Source organism: Nelumbo nucifera, chromosome 1 (genome assembly GCF_055504915.1).
Source record: "Nelumbo nucifera cultivar China Antique chromosome 1, China Antique-T2T, whole genome shotgun sequence".
Lineage (NCBI taxonomy): Eukaryota > Viridiplantae > Streptophyta > Magnoliopsida > Proteales > Nelumbonaceae > Nelumbo > Nelumbo nucifera.
This window is the reverse complement of record NC_142649.1, coordinates 88,005,910-88,019,450: the sequence shown is the minus strand read 5'-3', so window position 1 is coordinate 88,019,450 and position 13,541 is coordinate 88,005,910. Positions and strand designations below refer to the sequence as shown.

Sequence of the window (13,541 nt, the reverse complement as noted above, 5' to 3'; positions counted from 1 at the left end):
CTCTCAATCTCCTGTGATCACTATGTCATCCACATACACAATAAGAACTGCAATTTTCCCTTCACCTCTTTTCAAAAATAGAGTGTGATCTGACTGGCATTGTTTGAACCCCATTTGTTGAATTACTAAAGGAACTTACTAAACCAAGCCTGAGGTGATTGTTTCAACCCATATAAAGATTTTTTTAACCTGCACACCTTTTGTAAATTGCCTTTGGCACAGAATCCTAGAGGTTGGGTCATGTACACTTCCTCTTCCAAGTCGCCATTCAAGAAAGCATTTTTGATGTCCAATTGGTGAAGTTCCCAGTCAAGATTTGCTGCCAATGAAAGAAGGATCCTGATAGAGTTCATCTTGGCTACTGGAGCAAAAGTCTCTGCATAGTCCATTCCATATACCTATGTAAAGCCTCTTGCTACCAGTCTAGCCTTGTACCTTTCAACAGTTCCATCAGCCTTGTGTTTCACTGTGAACACCCACTGGTTCCTTCCCTTTAGGAAGGTCCACCAACTCCCAAGTGCCATTTTTGTGTAAAGCATCAATTTCTTCCTGCATTGCATCTGTCCATTCAGGTTTAGACAAAGCTTCTGCCACATTCTTAGGAACGGGGACACTGTCCACAGAAGAGAGGAATGCACGGAATGAAGGTGAAACATGATCATAGGACACAAAATTAGAGATAGGATGATTAGTGGTACAAGACCTAACACCCTTTCTCTTAGCAGTAGGAATATCAAGATCATTGATGAGAAGTGAATCAACATTTAAAGGAATAGACATATCAATAGGAGCAAGTGTATCTGGTTGATGAGACGGATCTGCCTCTAGTGAATCCGATGGTGTTGGTTGCATAATGTCAGGTTCCACGGCTCTTGAACTCTGCTGGCTTTTATGGCGACGATGAAAAACCCAGAATGGAGGAGGATCGGGTAAAGGAGGTAGTTGAGTTTGAGTCGCCTGTTTCTCCTCAACCCTACTCTCCCCCTGAGGAGAAACCGAGAAAAAAGGTTGAGTCTCAAAGAAGGATACATCAATGGAGACAGTACTTACGAGGGGTAGGATCATAGCAGCGATATCCCTTTTGAGATAAAGGGTAACTGAGAAAAACACAGGGTATAGCCCGAGGATCAAGCTTACCTCAAGTAGGGGACAAGTTATGGACAAAGCAACGACACCCAAAAACACGCATCGGAATGGTGGACAACGGAGCTGTAGGAAACAAAAGCTGATGTGGGGCCTTATACTCAAGTAACCAAGAGGGCATGCGGTTGATGATGTATGTAGCACATAAGACTGCATCCATCCAAAAACGCTTTGGCATATTCATATCAATTAATAAGCCACGAGCTACTTCGAGAAGGTGACGGTTCTTTCGTTCAACAACACCATTTTGTTGGGGTGTCCTAGCACAAGAGCTTCGCTGAAGTGACCCACTCGAAGCAAAAAACTCCGTGAGATCACTATGGAAGTATTCATTCGCATTGTCCGACTGGAAGATATGGATTTCAGTTTGGAACTGAGTGAACACCATGCGTTGAAAGTCTTTCACAATTTTTGGCACTTCATCTCGAGATTGCATAGGGTAAACCCAGGTGTATTTAGAATAATCATCAATCAAGGTAATGAAGTACTTATATCCAGCTTCAGTGGGTAGAGTAACAGGGCCCCAAACATCAGAATAAACAATATGAGATGGAAATTCAGATCTTTTATTTCACAAAGGTAAAGAACTTCTACAATGTTTACTCAATTGACATGTCTAACACTGTAATTGACTCACTAACAAGGACTCAAACAACTTTGGAAACATAACTTTTAATGACTCAAAAGAAAGATGACCTAGACGACTATGCCATAAATAGGCTTGATTCTCACTTGACAAACTCATGGACTCTGTAGCCATAAGACCAGCTTTATTCTCTAACACATAGAGACCATCCACCATGCTTCCTCTACCAATCGTCTTCCCCGAGGCCAAATCCTGAAACACACATGAAGACAAAAAAAAAAAGTGACTGAACAGTTCAAGGAGTGAGTTATACTACTATTGGACAGCAAATTAATAGGTAATTTCGGAACATGCAGTACATTAGGAAGGGTAAGGCCAAGTGGGAGAGGTATGATACCTCGACTAGCTATGGTAGAAAAAGAACCATTAGCTAGTCTCACCTTATCTCTCCCAAAGAGAAGGTTATATGTCTGAAATAAATTTGACTTACCGGTCATGTGGTTTGAGGCTTCGGAGTCAATAATAACCCACGGAGAATCAGTGGTATGAGATGACACATGGAAGGCAGTGGCAGCATTACCTGATGTAGACGCAAAAGAGGTAGAGGGAGTGGGACCAGAATCTATCTGGCGGAGAGTCCTACCATACAATTCCAAATGTTCATGAAAGGAGTTGATAATTTATTCCTTAGGGTCAGAATTGGGATGCCTCTCTTGAGTTACCAAAGGACTAGTCTCTGTCGATGCCATATTAGTTGAGTTATACTTCTTCTGATTCTGCTGGCTTGGTTTCTTGCCCTGATCAGGTGTTGACTTCTTACCCAAATCCTGTGCCCATTTAGGTTTTCCATGGAGATCCCAACATGTATCTCTCGTGTGTCGTGTCTTCTGGCAGTGAGTGCACCAAAGTTTACTCTTATCATCTGTTTTTTTTTTTTTTTTTTTTTTTTTTTCTGAGAGTCACCCTTTTTAAAAACACCTCCGACATTTGTATCTGAATTTCCCTGGATAGCTAGGGCAACTAACTCCCCTTCTACACAATTCATCACACTTCTTCTACTCTCTTCTGACTACACTAAGGCATACACCTCCTGAACTGATGGCAAGTCTTTACTACCCAAGATCTGCACCCTAATGGACTCATATGAAGGATTCAGCCCTAGGAGGAAGGCAAAGACCCGTTGCTGAGATACAAGTGACTTATACGCCTTTGCATCTTCATCACACTTCCAATTCACATTCTGATAGTGATCAAGTTCTTTCCATATCGATGTCAAATCAGAATAGTACATCGAGAGACTCCTCTCCCTCTGCTTGCAAGTAGAAGATTCAGCTTGCAGTTGATATATTTTGGCATAGTGTCTCTGCTCTGAATAGGTAGACTTCACTTGTTCCCATATCTCACAAGCAGTTTCAGCCCACATAAAAGTCTTCCTTACCTGTGGCAGCATGGAAACCAAGAGCCAAGACATCACCATACTATTCTCTTGGTTCCACCTATCATATTCAGCACTTCTGTACTTCAGTTCCTTCACTCTCCCATTGATGTATCCTATCTTCCCCCTAGCAGTGATATAGAGTTTTATTCCCCTAGACCACTCAAGGTAGTTCAGACCATCAAAGGGAATAACAGCCATGGGGAAACTCATATCCATTCCCCCACTCACTCCATTATGGCTCCTTGAAATCTCTGAAGTAGCAGAATTCTCAGACGACATGGTCAAAACAGACAATCAGTCCCAAACACCGAACTTAGGACCCCTCCTTACTCCACAAAAAAAAATGCTCCACTCAGTCCACACCCACACACTTGGGTTTGAAAGAGGAAGAGAAGAGAAGAGAAGAAAAGAGAAGGGAGAAGAGAAGAGAAGGGATTGGCAATGTAACAGTGCTGGCGGCGCCAGCATTTATTATAATATATATAGGGCGGCAGAAATAACAAGGGAAAAGACCCTTGTGCCCCTGCTATAAGTGAGTACAATAACTGACATAACAGAAGTAAAAAAATAGAAAAAAAAACGCTTTAACTAGCCAAACAGACCCTAACACCAACAACTAAATTATTTCAACACTTTCTTTTTAGTTTTTTCTTAAGTATAATTATATTATTTAATATAAAAATGAATTTGTAAAAAAACCTGTGAACAGGTGTATTGGGGCCCAAAGATATGATACTATGTGCTCTGTATCGGCCCAAAGCTAAGGAGTTGAACATCAAGAAACTCTTAATTGAAGGGGATTCAAAGGTGATGATAGGGTGGCTGATTAAAGATCACAATGGCTTATGGAAGTACAATAATGAGAGGAGGAAATTCAAGTGGCCGGTGCGGGAGATGGAAGTTAAGATACTTTGGGTTAAAAGATCGGCTAATTCCCTAGCGGACGGTTTAGCTAAACAAGGGGCAGAAAGGGATTCACTTTTTTGGGCTAAACTGTAACTATAGTGTGTTTTCTTTATTTTTTTCTTTTCTTGAGGTTCTTTGTTGCTCTTGGAAGATAAGCGTGTTTGTCTTCCTATTGTATATCTTCTTTTGATGAGTTAATGAAAGTGTTATTGATCAAAAAAAAAAAAAAAGAAGGAAAGATCTATTGAAGAACTGACTGACATTATCTCTTTTAAAGTAGTGCACTGGGCTAAGACTCTAGACATTTCTTTCTGATTTTAGAATGGACGATATCCTTAGAAACTGGAATCAAGTGGCTAATTCCGCTCCTTGGACAGTGAAACCAGTAGTTAGTTGGGTATCTCCGCCTTCGGGACCTCTAAAACTTAACTTTTGTGGGTGCAATCTGGGTAACTCTGGCCCCTTAGGCATAGGTGGAGTAATCAGGGATGAACATGGCAACATTCTAGAACTATTTCCACGTCTGTTGGGGGTATGAAATGCAATTTGGGCAGAGACTTGGGTAGCACTCACAGGCCTGAGGCGGTTGAAATCTTTGAACTTGATAGAGGTGTAAGTGGAAGGAGACTTCAAGAACAGTCATAGCTTGGCTGAAAGATGATCAAAAGGTGGCTTGGAGCTTCAGATATGTGTACAGAGAGGTGAGAAAACTATTAGAGGACCTGCAGGCACAAGTAATGTGAACTCCAAGAGCAGCCAATGGAGTAGCTGATGTATTAGAAAAACAAGGGATCAGTTGTATTGGGGCCAATTTGTTTGAGTTTCTTGTTTCTTTGGGTGGTTAACCAAGGCTAGCCTCCTATTTTGGGTTCTCCTCTCTTGATGTGTATCATTACCTCTTTTATAATTAATAAATATTTTACCATTACTCATCAAAAGAAAAAATGAATGATCTTCATAATGTCTGTTCATTCAATAATGCTATGTATATATGTATCTCTCATCAATGTATCTGTTGGTTTTTTTTGTTTCTCCTGTAGGTTATTGTAAAAAGTGGTGATGATTGTAGGCAGGAACATCTTGCTGTGCAACTAGTTTCTCACTTCTATGGTAGGTGTTTTGTCTTTTTCAAATGATTATATCAGTTTTCACTGTCTTTTGTCACTATGAGTCTACAATGCTTCAAGGAACATACTCAACTCAACTAAGCCTTGTCCCAACTATATGGGGTTGGCTATATGACTCCTGTTCTGTCATTCTGTTATGTCAGTGCCATATCCATTGTTAAATTTTGGGCCCTTAAGTTATGAGTTAGGGGCCATAACTTGGTTGAAATGGTAAAATCTTGGGCTGGCAATTGTGGGAATGCGGGTTCGAGTCTGAGGGCAATCAGTTTGTGTGGAAAAAAATGCAAAGTTTGGACTGTTCCCAGTCTACCCCTTCCAAGGCCCCAAACTATATTAATCTACTCCTTCATTTTATCCTATTGGAGCTACTCCTAGGTTCCCTTGAATAAGTTCATGTTTGATCCTATCCTATCTAGTTTTCCCACTTATCCATCTCAACATTTGTATTTATGCTACATTAATCTTTTGGACATATTTCTTGACTGCCCAACACACTTCATACAACATTGCTGACTTTATAACCATTTGATAATTTTTTCCTTTTAGCCTAAGTGGTATTCTCCTAAATCTTAAGATTCCAGATGCACTGCTCTATTTTACCCATCTTGCCCTAATTCTATGTGTGGCATCCTTCTCAGTTTCTCCCTTGTTATTGATTATTGGACCAAAATAATGAAAGGATGAAGTAATGGTTATAAGGTGACTACAGAATGCATATAAGAGCAGTGCCATTATTTTCAGACACAATGTTGCATTGGATTACTGTTACATTTAAAAATTTAGTAAATTATAGCCCTTTATAGCTTTACTTTTGATGAAGTATAACTAAATTTTAGTTTACCTACATGATCCATGTTTAACTTTTGTTGTCGCTCAACTCAACTCAAAACAGCCTTGTCCCAACTTTATGGGGTTAGCTACATGAATCCTTCTCCACCATTCCATTCTTTTTTGTGCCATATCCATAGTTGAACTATGGGTCTTCAAGTCATTTCTCACTACTTCAACCCATGTCCTTTTGGCTACCTCTAGCTCTTCTAGACCTTTAACTTGCAACAGGTTACTTATTTCTATTGGTGCTTTAAGTGGTCTTTCATGCACATTACAAAACCATCTTAGTCTACTTCCGTCATTTTATCACCTATTGGGGCTACCCCTATATTCTTACCAATTGCTTATTTCTGATCTTATCTCTTTTGGTTTTCCACTCATCCATTTATACTCATGTCTCTCTAAATTCATTCCTTTGGACATGCTGTTTTTTCTTTTTTGTCATTGGCTTCTTCCTGGTGGACTCCTTGTATTCTTTGCTTTTATTTTTTATATAATATATTTTGTTACTGATAAAAATATAAGTTAAAGCTAGATGATTTTGTAGAGCCGAAAAACATCCAGTCGTATGTGTTTAACTGAACTTGTATTTAATGATGCCATACATGGTTGCTGATAGATATATTTCAAGAAGCTGGTCTCCCCCTCTGGTTGCGTCCTTATGAAGTCCTGGTTACATCTTCATACACAGCGCTTATTGAAACAATTCCAGATACGGTAACATTTTTACTTTTGAAAACTTCTATTCATGTTCCAATAAAATGTTTTAACTATAATAACATTATTTCTTACTTTTTGTAGGCCTCAATTCATTCTATCAAAAGTAGGTTCCCTAACATCACAAGCTTACGTGACTTTTTTGTGGCCAAGTATCAAGAAAACTCTCCAAGTTTTAAGCTAGCCCAGGTGATCATTTTTTCATAAGTAGTAAATGTGATTTGGTTCATGCTCTTCTTGTCAAGTTTCTTATTATTTTATGCATAAAAGGACAACAATGATGAATTGATAGTCGGATTGTTATAATGGATATCTAGTTCCCTCTTGACATTGGTCAATGAAGCTCTGGGTTTTGTTTTGTTTGTATCACATCATTTTTCCTATATTTTTGTTTGCTTATTGGTTTTAGAAAGAAGTGTGCATGGTTTACTGGTGCCATTTCCTTGCAGATGCTGCTGTCAATGGGTTGGGTCTGGTTTCAGTCAGGGTAGATCCGGACCTGACCTGATAAGTAAGTATGCAAAACCAGTTCCAAACCAGATCCCGTAGGATCTGTAATTGGGACCATCAGGTCTGACCCGATAAGACCCATTTATAATTCACAACTATACTTTTAACATGTAATTTGACAAAAAACCAACTTATTTGTTAAATTGACATATTTGGACATCATAATAGATATTTTTTTTATGGTGAAAGACAAAAATAGATGCACATGGACAGGAGAAGCACAAAATTCTAAATAAAGTCCCAGCTTTCTATATCCAAAGAAAGAAGAAAAGAGTTCTCAAATAATAGATGCACATGGACAGGAGATTGGTAGGTGAAATGTAGTTTCACTGTTTCAAATCTGAATTATCATTGCCGCCCTCTAATGCATATAGTATAACATTTAATCACTCTTTAATATGTTCTTATGTTCATTAACCTTAATGACTGTTTTAGTATTTCTATCATGATTTTACTTTTTCAGCTCACATTTGGTGTTTGCAACAAAGAGTAATTTTCTTTCCAGTCTTACTATTTCTATGAATGGACGTCCATTGCCTTGAACGTTTGGTTCTTTCAATAAAGAGCCTATTCCACCAACAATCAAGATAGAACTTCAATGCATGACCATTGTTGTATGGTCCTTGCATATTCTAGTTCTCTTGCACTATACAAGTTGGACTGTTGGAGTGATCTGGTTCTGTTGGTGCTCCACTGGTTACTTTCTGTCAGAATATTCTCCTTTTCTTCTGTCTTTCTCTCCTCTTTTCTTTCTCTTTGAATCTAGATGGTATCAGAGCAGGTTTGACAGAAGGTTGAAGCTTGTGTGGTCCTTCCTTCCTCTTCTCTTCTGTTCTGTCTGGAAATGACTACCAATCTGAAAGGGATTTGGTCATAGAACCAAAAGGATGATTGCTTGGATGTTTTCTCTTTACCTATGATGGAGTTTTGGGCTCTTGGAGTAGTAGTTCTCAGTTTTTTCTGGTTGTGTGGTTTGAGATCCATTCGGGTTTGTCTTGTGCCTTGTTTTATGGATCTCCTACAAAGTTTTTGACTCTGTGATCTGTGTAATGGTGTGTTTGGTGATTGAGGGGCTTGGTACAAAGGCGGTTCATAGAATTAGGAATGCATAATGTTTAACATGACATTAGCTATTTGAAGCAATGCAATTGGGAAAAGATAAAGAGATTGAGAGTTTTACATGCTTCAATGTTTTTATTTGTTATGCAACTTATGCTTGATTTTGTTTTTAAATTTTTATTTTAAATACATTTAACATGTTCTATTTATGTATTTTAATTTGAGATAATAGGTTTTTTAAAACTTAACTTCATATTTTAGCTAATATTATGTTTAATATTTTTTAATTTTTTTGCTTTTTGAAATTTTTAGCATTTTAAGCATTTTTGCACCTTGCTTCGAAAAGGCGTGTGCTTCACCTTGCACCTCACACCTCGTGCCACAGGTGCAAAATGCCCCTTATGCTTTTAAAACAGTGCTCCAATTGATGGTAATCATAAACTTATTGTACTTATCTATATCCAGGCCTGATACAGTTTATGCAGTTGGGGTGTTAAGCCAGTATATGCATGCTCCTAGGACCTTTTGTTTTGCTGCTACAGAGACAGCTCTTAGGTATTTGAAGAATTATCCTGGTAGAGGTATTCTTTTCTCCAAGCATGGTTACTTGACGGTAGAGACATTTACTGATGCTGATTGGGCAGGTTCAGTTGATGGCAGTGGTAGAAGATCTACCCCATGTTATTGTACCTTTGTTGGGGGTAATTTGGTGACTTGGAGAAGTAAGGAACAAGTGGTGGTTGCTAGGTTGAGTGTGAAGGCTGAGTATAGAGCCATGGCACATGGTGTGGTAGAAGTGTTGTGGCTGAAGAATATGTTGGAGTTGGGAGTTGAAGTTCAGAGTCCAATATCATTGTATTGTGACAATAAGGTTGCAATTAATATAGCCTGCAATCTTGTGATGCATGTGAGGACAGAACATATTTAAGTAGACAAACATTTCATTTGTGAGAAGATTGAAGTTGGTAAAGTCTGCATTCGTTATGTAAGCTATGTTGAGCAGTTAGGTGATATCTTCACCAAGGGTTTTACAAGTATCTGGCATGTTCACATTTGTACCAAGTTGGGAATGATGGATATATATAACCCAACTTGAGGGAGAGTGTTGTTAGGACTGTTTTTTCTAATAAGTTCTAACCAGGGGTACCTTTGTAATTTTCATATTTATTTAAACACCCTAATATATAAGTCAGTCTGGGTGCTGCCACTGGTAATTTTCTGCTAAAATATTCTTCTTTTCTACTGTCTTTCTCCCCTCTTTTCTTTCTCTTTGATTCTAGACTTATTATCAAACATAGAGGCAAATGATGTTGAGTATGCTTTATACACAAGGGTCTCTTTGCCTTTTATCAAACTTTAAGAAGGTTAACGATGTTGTGGAATCTTCAAGGGGAAAAATCTTTTTATGTTGATAATCTTTATGCAGGGAACTCCATTTGCTTACCATCTGTTTTTCATTGTACTGGATCTATAATCTGTCTAGTAGTTTAAGAAAAAGGAAAAAAAATGCATTCTTTTTCCTCCAATGGAGTTTTCTGGAGTTTCCTGACAGACCCTTCTCATCAAATGGCCAACTACTAGAACCATTAGCTCTCCATGGCCATCTTTTGTATGTTTTAACTTAACAAGTCTATTTCCTCCCTCTTTTTTTCTTCTCCCTTCTTTTCTGTTCTCATTGGATGGGTGAGATTATGGTGTCAATTATGATAACAGATGGAATGGTTTAACTGTACATGCATTAAAAAATAGTCTGATCTGGTTGTCTCAAAAAGATGCATTTTGTTTTTCCAGTGTCAAGTAGTTTGAATTTTATTGTAGCAGAACATTGTTGCCTATTTTCAATTTTGAGTAGTTTAATTTTTGTGCAGAGAAATTTTGTTGAAAGCATGTCTGGGTATTCTATATTATGCTATCTTCTACAGGTCTCTCTCTCTCTCTCTCTCTCTCTCTCACGCACGCACGCACACATGCATGCATGCATGAATACAAAAAAAATGTACACAAGGCATATTCTGTGGGCGTGGTGGCTTTTCCTAAGATCTGTGCAATGTTACCATGTCATATTGTCATTTTTGCCATTGTTTCAGTTAGTTCAACAGGTTAATTATATTGTGTTCTGTTTCTATCATGTTTTAGGAAAGCAATTGTGCATTCAGATCCATCACTCAAATAATTTTCAACACGACACCTATTTATTGACTTATTTCTTTATATTTGTGTATGTGTGTGTGGTGAGGAAGGCATTGGAAGGAGGGCGCCATCTTACTACAATGCTATCATGAGAAGTTGGATACTTGGTCATAATGATTTTCTTTATCAATGAGGAAGAGACATTAAAAAAGGAGGAAAATAAAAGAAACAAGACAGAGTGAATAGGAACAAACTATTTAGGGGGTTGTCTTCCCAAGGGGAAGTCTGTAATTTGAAACCAAGATTTGTGCATATGTAAATAGGGGCATGTAAACAAGAGCTGAATCACAGGGGTGCTTGGAACTTAAGATTTTACTTCTTTTCTTTTTCTATAAATCAAAAAAGTTGATTGTTGGTGATAAAAAAAGGCATTGAGAAGAAAAATAAAAAATAAGGTACTGGCATTTGCAATAGTAAGAGAAATCAGAACCAAGGATACCTTGGAAGATCCTAAGAACAAAATACTACCCTGTGAGAGCAGTCCTGATTTACTTCCACGTTTCCACCCCAGCCAAACTGTAACCTATAGGCTTGCTGAAATCTTGAAGTTCATCTAAATGGGATGTTTACTCTGGAAAGGCTTTTGCCTTCCAGATGAAATGCCCCAAAGAACATTTTTTTGATATCAAAGAACATTTTCTCATCTAGTTAATGGCAATCATTTCTTAACTTGCACATGGACTACCAACAAAATTATCAGTTACCAACAAACAACCTTGATCATGGGCTACCCAAGGCCTCAAATCAAAAGCCGGGATCAAGCATGTTTCAGGTCCAGGCAGAGCCTAAATCCCTGAAGTTTTTTTTTTTTTTTTCTGTTACTTTTTTTTTATGATAAGTATATTTGTCACTTCATTTTTTTCTGGCAAAATAAACATTGTTCCTTTGTATCCTATTTTCACCAAACATCTTGAAGCTGGTCAATGAACATTTGGCTTACCATATAAACAACTTAATTAGTGAACGCTACCTAGATTAAAGGCCTAGTTTTTTCTGCTAACGCAATTTCTGATATTTTAGTTTCATTTCTTTATTGATGAGGAAACAATTTGGATAATAAGGAAATTTGTCCATATACATATCTGATGGATTTTATTTTCACCTTAGCCCTTAGGACTAGATTTAGTAGGTATGTAATGGTTTGTAGTTTTTCCTTTTCATTTTTTGAACTAAAAATATCATATACTGCATCTTAGAGATTTTTGAATGAAGATTTATGATTTCAAAGCGAGTCTCCTGATGCTTCTTCTAGTCTTATGGCTTGATTTATTGGTTTTGTTTTCTCATCCACCTATTTTTGGTTTGTCCAGGTGAAGGATCGTCACAATGGAAACCTCTTGCTGGATGAAGAAGGCCATATTATACATATTGATTTTGGCTTTATGCTTTCCAATTCACCAGGGGGTGTGAATTTTGAGAGTGCACCATTTAAGTTAACTCGTGAACTTCTTGAGGTTATAATTCACATTCATATAGAGCCTTATGGTCCTTCCCTTTTTGATACAATATTTAATTGGTGCATATTTGTTGGTGTTGATATGTTGCAATCTGATCATCTTAGCTTGTGATCATTAACTGATTAAAATATTCTTCTGGTGCTAGGTCATGGATTCTGATGCTGAGGGGGTTCCGAGTGAGTTCTTCGACTATTTCAAAGTATCTGAGCACATTTCCCGACCTTTTCTTGAGTGATTTATCTGCAAATATCAAATTTTCATGTTCCCTTAGTTATGCACGTTGCTAAGTCTATATTTTGCCTTCCACCTATGCCGGCAGGTATTATGCATACAAGGTTTCCTAACATGCCGTAAGCATGCAGAGCGCATCATACTTCTGGTTGAAATGTTACAGGTAACATAACTTGGCATTTTCTAGGAAACTAGGTTTCTATCGCACTTGAAATATGAGTCTGTTTATTATGATTACTAGTTGTTGGGTTATCTTTCATTGTTGTTATTATTTGATCATAATAACATTGCCAGAATACCACCATGATTGTCTCTAAACAAACCACCAATTCGTAGGTTGCTTGAATTTCCCATACTGCATTCGTCAAAATATCATATAAGGTTCAGTGATGGTTGACGCAAATTCTAATTGATGGTAACTTCGCTTCTTGTAGAGGACAATGATGCTATGCTTTGCTATCCCCTTGTGTTCTTATCCAAGGAGAACAGGCTAAAGAGGCATGATGTTTTAACCCAATATCACTACTTTTAGCAAAATCAATCAATGCTTCTTTAGTGCATATTTTCTCCTTAAATGTCACCACATTTCTCTCTTCTTAAACTGTCCCTGGCATTGCTCCCCTGCACCAAATCTTTTCTCTCTTTTTCTTGGAGAGAAAAATGTGTTCATGTGAAGGCCTTGCATGTTCCCTAAGAGATTACACTTACATTCAAATGGAGAGAAAAAATATGAAGTAGTTTCACCATTTGCCTTGTAGAGAAAACAATTATATGGAAGACACTAAGTTCAGCCTTCTCCTTGAAATACATCACAATTGTTAATCTTCAAATGAAATATATGCCAATAAAAAGCCCACATCTGATATAGAACTTACTCTTCCAAACTGCCTTCACCTGAAACACCAAGAGGGAGTGGGTAAAAGAGGATAAAACATTAAAAAAATATGCACAAGAAAAAGACCCAACAGGATTAAGAGACCACAATCTACTATCAGGTGACAATGTATTAAGGAAGTCTCCCTCCAAAGAATTCAGCAACTCTGAACAGTAATTTCAAACCTCTTCTAAGACCTAGGTCCCATGCAGGCTCTGAATCAAAGAGGGAAAACATAAAAAAGAAATGGTTTTGCTTTTATAAAAGGAGAGATAATAGGTGATGGATTGCTTTCAAGGGAGAGACAAGAGTAGCTCTTGTAGCAAACCCCAACATCCCAACTATTGGTCATCAACCCATGGGTGCTAATGACATGTGCCATTCCATAGCTTAATTAAATCCATAGGGAACTTCCATTGCCATTTTTTCCAAGAGTGAGGAATTACTAATCACCAATCTTCCTGTACACAAG

At 37.8% G+C, this 13,541-nt stretch overlaps 1 protein-coding gene across 9 annotated transcripts in view; it reads left to right on the top strand.

Moving 5' to 3' along the window:
• The window catches only part of LOC104599588 (phosphatidylinositol 4-kinase beta 1-like), a 66,471-nt gene that overhangs the window by 50,285 nt on the left and 2,645 nt on the right, over positions 1 to 13,541 (top strand). For 2 of the 9 annotated variants that reach the window (XM_088887880.1, XM_088887891.1), the window contains 5 exons: positions 5,114 to 5,183; positions 6,651 to 6,748; positions 6,833 to 6,937; positions 8,639 to 8,702; positions 8,794 to 10,231. In XM_088887880.1, coding sequence (XP_088744006.1) covers positions 5,114 to 5,183; positions 6,651 to 6,748; positions 6,833 to 6,937; positions 8,639 to 8,702; positions 8,794 to 9,245 — 789 coding nt within the window. In that variant the 3' untranslated portion in view covers positions 9,246 to 10,231. Of the gene's footprint in view, positions 1 to 5,113; positions 5,184 to 6,650; positions 6,749 to 6,832; positions 6,938 to 7,197; positions 7,260 to 8,638; positions 8,703 to 8,782; positions 10,240 to 11,817; positions 11,962 to 12,109; positions 12,164 to 12,283; positions 12,359 to 12,629; positions 12,694 to 13,541 lie in introns of those variants that run through there. The other 7 variants (XR_016076298.1, XM_010262201.3, XR_016076297.1 and 4 more) reach the window with 7 other exon arrangements.